The sequence below is a fragment of the Pundamilia nyererei genome, unplaced genomic scaffold, assembly GCF_000239375.1.
Source record: "Pundamilia nyererei isolate P.nyererei 1_Seehausen unplaced genomic scaffold, PunNye1.0 scaffold01323, whole genome shotgun sequence".
NCBI lineage: Eukaryota > Metazoa > Chordata > Actinopteri > Cichliformes > Cichlidae > Pundamilia > Pundamilia nyererei.
Genome location: NW_005188724.1, coordinates 4,690 through 13,028, shown reverse-complemented (window position 1 = coordinate 13,028; position 8,339 = coordinate 4,690). Strand labels below are relative to the sequence as shown.

The window sequence follows — 8,339 nt, the reverse complement described above, 5'->3', positions numbered from 1 at the left end:
CTCGACGACTACAAGCCCACCTGGCAGGACCAGCTGGCCACTCCAGGTGAGGACACCACACCCACAACAGAGAGGGGCGGGGTTTATCAACAGAGGCTCATGAGGCTCAGCTGTGATTGATTAGCGCTGACCTGCTTCCTGTTTCAGGGATGATGATTCGCCCAAAGGGAAACCAGCTGGAGATCACCTTCTCCACCTCAGACACCGAGAGCTGGGACGGCTTCATCCACAATCTCAACTCCTTCCTGTCCCGTAAGAGCCCCGCCTCTTTAACCACTTATCAATATAACTGAAAGGTTACCTGCCCACTTACCTGTCACACCTGCGTCTGTACCTGTGTGTCTGCAGCGTACAACGACAGCTATCAGGTTCAGACCAACGATGAATGCACACCTGACGAGTACTTCATCCAAGAGGACAGCGGAGAGGTACGCCTGTCTGACCCACACCTGTCTGACCCACGCCTGTCTGACCCACACCTGTCTGACCCACACCTGACTATCTCACCTACACCTGTCTGACCTGCTCTCTCTGCAGGTGAGGAACAATCCCAAACGTTCCTGTCAGTTCAATCGGACGATGTTGGAGGAGTGTTCGGGGGTTTTGGATCGTTTCTATGGTTACGACAAAGGACAGCCCTGCATCCTCATCAAACTGAACCGGGTATGACCTCTGACCCCCATGTTAAGCCACTCTACACTCTAGTGTTACTGCAATGAAAATGATTTTGCCAGAGGAGGAAGTGCTTCCTGTCTGTAGGTTTCAGAAAGTGGCCAATCAAAAGAGACTTTTAACCTCAAACCCTCCAATGACATTCTCACGAGCTGTTCTTCTACCTGCTGCAGGTGATCGGGATGTTACCGGGGAAGGAAAGACAGTCTCCTTATGTCACCTGTGCAGCAAAGGTCTGTAAACCTGTCTGTCTGTAAACCTGTCTGTCTGTCTGTGGACCTGTCTTCATCTCACCTGTGTCGTCTCCATCCTCAGAGGTACAGAGTGGGTGAAAATGAGTGGGTAAGACCAGCAGACCAGGAAGTAGATCATGATAGAGTCCCTTAGTGCCTCCATCACAGAATCACAGCAGAGTTACGTGTTAGTAACCTCCAGTTCCAGGTTATTGAAGCGTATTGACGACCAATCAGAAGTATTGATCAGTGTGTTTGTGTGCAGAGGGAGGACAGCGACAAGATCGGACCTCTGGCTTATTATCCTCCTAATGGGACCTTCAACCTCATGTACTACCCGTACTATGGCAAGAAGGCCCAGGTACTCGCTCAGTATTCACTCAGTGCACACTCATGCACATGCTCAGTACACACAGAGTACTGTACTAATACTGACATGCGATGTGTTTACTGTCTCAGGTGAACTACACTCAGCCTCTAGTGGCCGTGAAGTTCCTGAATGCCTCTCTGAACACAGACATCAACGTGGAGTGTAAAGTGATCTCCAACACGCTCGCCGCCGGCAGTGACAGGGACAAGTTCGCCGGACGCGTCTCCTTCAAACTGCGAATCAACGACAAATAGACACACACACTGACACAGACACACACACACACAAACACACACAAACACGTGAAAGCTGCACTCATCCAGATGTTTCCACTTCCTGTCACAGCCTCACACTGACCAGCTGTATTTTATAATTCCATGTTGTGTTCACTGACCATGATGGTGATGCGTTCACTGACCAGGGTCATGATGCATTTACTGACCATAATCATGATGCATTCAGTGACCATGATGATGATGATGCGTTCACTGACCAGGGTCATGATGCATTTACTGACAATGGCCATGATGCATTTACTGACCATGATCGCGATGCGTTCACTGACTGTTTAAAGTGTCTGTTTCTCACTGGATTCCCTGGTAGTTGTAAACACACAGTTCCTTTCTCTGATAGGACCCCTCGGTGCAGCTTTAACTCAGACACACCCACCCTCAAACCAACCAATCAGCACGCACACATAGTCTGATGTCACTGCCACTGGAGGCCAGTGACAGGCCAGTGTTCACCTCCATGGTGGATCAGTCTGCATGAATCAAAGAGAGAATTATTGATCCCTCAATGTACACTTTATTGATTGTTTATTTATTTGTTTGTTTACGACGTGTTTGTTTACACTGACATTCTTTAACTAAGTCAGAGATGAGACATGTGAACACAGAAACACTCAGACGTCGACCAATCACAGTAATTAATGACCTCATAGTCAGGTGACTGCCAGTGTGGAGTCAGTTCTCGGTTCTCTGATAATGAACCACATCTTCTACATCATTCCCAGTCCAGAAGCCACAAACCCTAACTGGTTTGTCTTATCGGCCATGATAAATGTCTCCTCGTTTGTTGCCACGGAAACAGCTGAACTCACAGCCAATCGGAAGCTAGCTTTAGTTTCCATTCCCGCAGCTTTAGTGTGATGATGTCACCTCGTTTCTTCTTTTCCTTTTTGTGTGGCTGCAGCTGATTGGCTCCTTAGTTAGAAAATCAATTAGTGCTCACCTGGGTGAGTTAGGTTAGTTAACGAGGTAGGAAGTCGTTAATGTTTGCTTTTGTTTGTTATTTATTTGTTTGTTTGTGTGTTTCTGTTTCCACCATGGGGCTGAGCATGACAACACACACACACACACACACAGTCAGTGTCCTCAGCTCCGTCGGGGAAACACCCCCACTTACCTGTACTCCTGTCCACCAATTGTCTTCCTTTAAAGAAAGGGCCTGGCCAATCAGAGGTTCCTGCTGTATGATGTCATCTACTGTTACCTGCTTGTAACTGGTTGATTTCTCCTGCCTGAAAATGTCCTTGTGTTCAAACAGCGAATAAAAAAAAGCAAGAAATTAAACAACAAAAAACTATTTATGTTTATTTCATTGGGGGGGGGGGTCTCCTGGATGCAGTGAACACATCACTGCATCACCTGTGCAGTGATGTGTTCCTGAGGATGTTGTCATGGAGACGAGCATCTTCCCGGAGGATGGGTGAGTTTCTGTCAGTGCTGAGACTGTTTCATGTGTCTTACATAAGAGCCTCAGTTATATAAGAGCATGAGTTATAGACAGAGGTGAGCCGTGAGCCCTCTGCTGGTCACAGCCATGCATCACAACCAGACGGCCCATAATAACTACATGTCACTGTGACCATTCAACACTGCCACCTGCTGACAACCCTGCAGTACTGCGTCTTCTTCACAAACAACAAACACTTTGATATAATGTTTTTAAGACAGTAGTGTATCCATGGTTACCATGACTGTGTAGCCAGGTACGATGTGAGTCGAACCTGAAGTTGACAGGGTAACCACACATCCTGTAGTCAAACAGGTTACATGAACAGCTACCTGTAGAGAGTTATTAAAGGTCAGATCACAAAACAAGTTTGGCAGTCGAGCGATGATGCAAAGATACTCAGTAAACAAAACTATTTTAACAATCTCCATGGAGACAGGGACAGTGACGACTAGGGGAGGAAAGGTCCATTTCCACGACATCAGGACAGCTACAGTATCTGAAGCTTGGATCAAACACAGAATAACTCATCGAGCCGTTATCAACGAAACAACCTGGTCGTTTACGAACAGTTTATTAAGTTCAACTTCACCAATCCAATAATTTTGACTGCCTTCTTTTCTGTTCGAATTTCTAAAACTACACGTACCATCTCTCTGGCTCTTGAATAAACCTTAAATACCTGCAGGACTCTGTTAAGGTCTAGCTCCGTGCTGGGATGTCCCCTGGAGTCTGTGGAGGTGGTTGGCGAGAGGAGGATGTTAGTAAAGCTGACATCCATCATGAACAACCCACATCACCCACTGCATGAGTCTGTGAGTGGGCTGAGCAGCTCCTTTAGTCAGAGACTGAAACACCCTCGCTGCAGGAAGGAGCGCTTTGGCAGATCATTCATCCCAACAGCAGTTAGACTCTGTAACTCCTCAATCACGATGTCATGACTCACTGGACACTGTGAACATCCACGGTCACCACTTCATGCATAATGGACCTTCATGTGTACGGACATGTGCAGGTATACATATCTGTATATGTATACATATGTATATCTAGTGTGTACATGTCTATACATAGGAATAGTAGTGGTACAATAGTTATGTTAAGCTATATAGTTTATGTCCTGCATATTTCCAACCATATCCATAATCACATACTGTGTATGTATCTTATCTGATCTTGTCTTGCCTTGCCTTGCCTTATCTTATACCAATCACTCAAACTGTACCTGTAATACAAATGCAAGTAAGGGTAGTGGAACTCCTGGTTTCTATTACAAAAGTAATATAGAGAGAAACATGTTGATTCTGCATTTGGGACTGAACATTAATCATGGTTCTGGTATTAAAGGTATTAATATTAATGGGATTAATGGGATTACACAGCTTTAACTCAAATGACAGATGACTGTTTAAGAAGTACAGGTGGTTGGAGTGGTACTGATGACAATTTATTGTTAAAAACCATATTAGAATCTGATGGTTTAATCGGTTTGCATGGTTATGGACGAGCAGTTATGGATGACTTTTGTTCCCTGTGTCTCCTTTGTTAGATCACAGGTGTTGAACTCCAGGCCTCCAGGGCTGGTGTCCTGCAGGTTTTAGACGTGTCCTTGATCCATCAACATGTCTTGAAGTTCTCCAAAGGCCTGGTAATGAACTAATCATTTGATTCAGGTGTGTAAAGAGGGTGAGCTCTAAAACCTGCAGGACACCGGGCCTCCAGGCCCTGAGTTAGATTATGTTCAGCTGTGTTCCCTCCTATGTTTTGGTCCCTCGTTTGCCCTCCTGTGTATTTATGTCTTCGCCTCCCTCGTTGTTGTTTTTCCCTGTATGTTTAGTTTACATTCCTGTATGCAGTATCTCCAGCACTCGGGCACTAAAGCTGTTTTTGAGTTCAAGTCCTGTCTGCGAGTCTGCATAGGGTCCAATCTTGCCTGCTTCACAGCCAGTTCATGACAATATCAATGGCCTTTTTACCTGGATAAATAAAGGATTAATAACCTAACACTGAGGAAAGGTTAATATAGTCTTAGATTCTCAGGTGCAATCAGTAGTTAAATGGATATTACACATATTTTGAAAGTGTCTCACCCTCATAAAACATTTGGTTCCAATTACACTGTGAATCTAGTTTTAAAGGTTTCTATTGAACGTGTGTTTGTTGGTCCACGAGACCAGGCTGTAATCTTACACAGTAAATTATCCTGGACAGAACATGTTATTATGATTACTACTAGAGCGTACAATGATGTTGATGTGCGAAGGTTTTGACCTAAATGATATTTTAAGGTAAAGATCCAAGGAAAACAGACTAAAAACACAGGAAGAAACCTGCAGCAGAACCAGGCTCGTGGAGGGGCGGGGCCATAGTGAGCAGATGGTGGTTCCCACTATGTGACTGTTGGTGTCACACCCCATGAAACACTGGGGCTCTCACTTGGTGTTGGCTCTCTCTGCGTTAGAGTGTCCCTTCCTGTTCCTGTTCCAACACCCAGTGGTGTTTTTGTGTAGCTTACCTGCATTGCAATTTAATTAAAAACTTATAGAGAACTTCTTATTTCATATCCTCACGTGCTTCATCCGACGCAAACCTGCTGTTTATTCACTTGATCTTAGTTTATCTTTATCTTTAATTATATTTAGCTTAGCTTAGCCTTTAGCTGACATGTAGGCTATTTGTAGCTTTGGAGTCCAGGATCACTGAACCGGAGACTCGGTTTTGCAGGCCTAAAAACCTGATAGCCAGGCCTGTGTAGCCCGTGCAGCCGAAGGTAGCATAGGCCCTGTTAGCTGTCCCCCAACAAACTGTCCCGAACAGCCGGCGAAACAGGACAGCTGGTGACAGTGAGGAGCAAACATAGTCTTAAACAGAAGCCCCTGGTACACCACCAATTATTAGCAAGTCCAGCATAGTACTGAGTCGTGCTCTGGACACGAAGACAGCAGCAGCAGCTTTTTTAAAACTTGGACACAGAGCTGATCTTATCAGCAGTTTCTCTTCTGCTTTCAATAGATCTTAGCTACAGAAGAAGACACAAACTGTACAGACCACAACTTCATCTTTTTGTGGTATTTTTGTTTTTTTTGCAGATGTGTGAAACAGCCAGAGAGCATCAGCCTGTCAGTGATGAAGTGTTTCATCCACTGACAGATCAGTAACTCTGGAGCTCCATCAACTGGATTGAAAGGGTTAACCAGAGATGGACGAGTGTGTGTGGATGGCTGCAGAGTCAGCGTGTCCTCTCTGAGCTTCATGGAGCTGTGAGAGGGACAGCTGGGACACTTTAGGAAGGACCTCTGTGAGCCGGACACACAGCTGACGTGACAACAGGAAGTGACGAAACCGGAGCCCGAGGCATCTCTCTGCTGCTAAGACCGCACGCCTTCAGTTGAAATCCAGACACCATGAAGACGGCTCCTCTGCTCCTCCTCCTCAGTGAGTCCTTCACTCAGTTATTGGATCAGAGTGTGAGACGAAACACAGCGGACCTCTGAGCAGGTCCTGTTGGAGGGTTTCAGTGGTCACTTTGTGTTACAGCACAGCTGACAGTCAACAGTCCTTCATGTACTCTGACTCCATGGATGGAAACAGATTCTGTGACATGTGAAGATCATGTGAGTCGTTGGCTGATGTCTCTGTGTTTCACACAGTGCCGAGGCTTTCATCCGCCTTAATGAGCACAGTCTCCTTCCAATCCAACAGCCTATTCTGAAGTGTGTCCCACTGAGGTGATCGGCCTCCCCTCCCCTTCGTTCCAGGACTACTCTGAAAGTGGTCACGTACAAGGACTCACATAGAAATGAGAGAAAGATCCATGGAGCATGTCCAAAGTAAAACCTGGAAGGATGATCACAAACAGAACTGTTGTTCAAGAACACAAAGTCTTGCTTCATGATAAAAAACTATAAAAAATACGAGGGGTGGCTTTTACACAATGCTGAAAATAAATAAATTAGTAACTGACATGAATTAACATCAGCTAATCATTGAATCCTCCCTTAGTTATGCTGCAATAGGTGTAGGCTTCTGGGGGATTCCCATGATGCACTGGGTGTTTCTTCTTCACTCACTATGTGTTAACAGACCTCTCTGTATTGAATCATATCTGTTATTAACCTCTGTCTCTCTTCCACAGCATGTCTTTTATCCTGTCTTCCTTCTCTCACCCCAACCAATCACAGCAGATGGCCCCGCCCCTCCCTGAGCCTGGTTCTGCCGGAGGTTCCTTCCTGTTAAAAGGGAGTTTTTCCTTCCCACTGTTGCCAAAGTGCTGCTCATAGGGGGTCATATGATTGTTGGGTTTTCTTTGTATCTATTATTGTAGGAGCTACTGTACAATATAAAGGTCCTTGAGGTGACTGTTGTTGTGATTTGGCGCTGTGTAAATAAAACTGAACAGATTTTATTTGATTAACATCTAATTACAGACAAAAGACTCGTCTATTGAGCCTATACTGTATAACAAGGTTATTGTCGTAGAACTTGTAACGTTGGGTTGTGTTCAGTGGTTGAGAGGAGGCGGTGGAAACCAGGATAGTAGGAAGAATACACGATCACACTGGTACTGAGAACTTCCCAGTTGAACGGCTGCTGCTTATCAAACCTGACAGACAGTGTTCTGTAACGTTGCAAAGTTTTCTGGAGAGGTAAAACAAATAAAGTCCGTCTCTCTCCATGTATTTGCGTGCAAGCACATTGCTCCCATAAATCACAGAGAGGGCAGTGGCGCACACTAATGACATCATAAATCCTCGACATTAAAGAGACACCACACCACTGTGACTGCTACAAACTGCTTAACCAAACTTTTGGTTGTTCAGGAAACAGTTTGCCAGTCACAGGTTTTAACTGGTTCCATGACGTAAATTGTACAAAGTAAGAAAAAACAGGTTTTCCTGGACCCCACCTGTTACTAAATACCTGGCAGGTCCCCAGACAGCTGTTGCTATTGTCTATTTTGTCTGATTGATCACTTAAAGTGAAAATGTGGTTTAGATCCTTTTGCAGGTAATGCCTGATTTTTTTTTCAGTGCTGTAGAACAATCAGAAAGGATGGTTCCCACAAAGCATGTTCTGGTCATGTGTCCCTACAATGTAACAAAGACAAGGATAGGTGTGTGTTATAATGATGTGTTACAGGTGTGTGTGTGGACGTCTGCAACAGTATGTTAGTGTACACCTCTGAGGACGTGAGAAAAAGCTCAAGTCTCTGGATTTTCCTCCTGTTGCAGGTGTGTGTGTGTCTGTCTGTCTGTGTCTGTGTGTGTGTGTGTGTCTGTGTGTGTGTGTGTGTGTGTGTCTGTGTGTGTGTGTGTGTGTGTGCTGCT

General features: G+C 45.1%; 1 protein-coding gene across 1 annotated transcript; it reads left to right on the top strand.

Annotated features, from left to right (window-relative positions):
* Window positions 1–6: 6 nt before the first annotated feature.
* Window positions 7–1,792, top strand: LOC102214325 (sodium/potassium-transporting ATPase subunit beta-2-like). Its single transcript, XM_005755375.2, has 8 exons — window positions 7–46; window positions 148–252; window positions 349–428; window positions 538–663; window positions 846–905; window positions 988–1,014; window positions 1,171–1,266; window positions 1,365–1,792. Exons 2-8 carry the CDS (start codon window positions 150–152, stop codon window positions 1,527–1,529), a joined length of 657 nt encoding a protein of 218 aa, XP_005755432.2. The 5' UTR covers window positions 7–46; window positions 148–149; the 3' UTR covers window positions 1,530–1,792.
* Window positions 1,793–8,339: the final 6,547 nt, after the last annotated feature.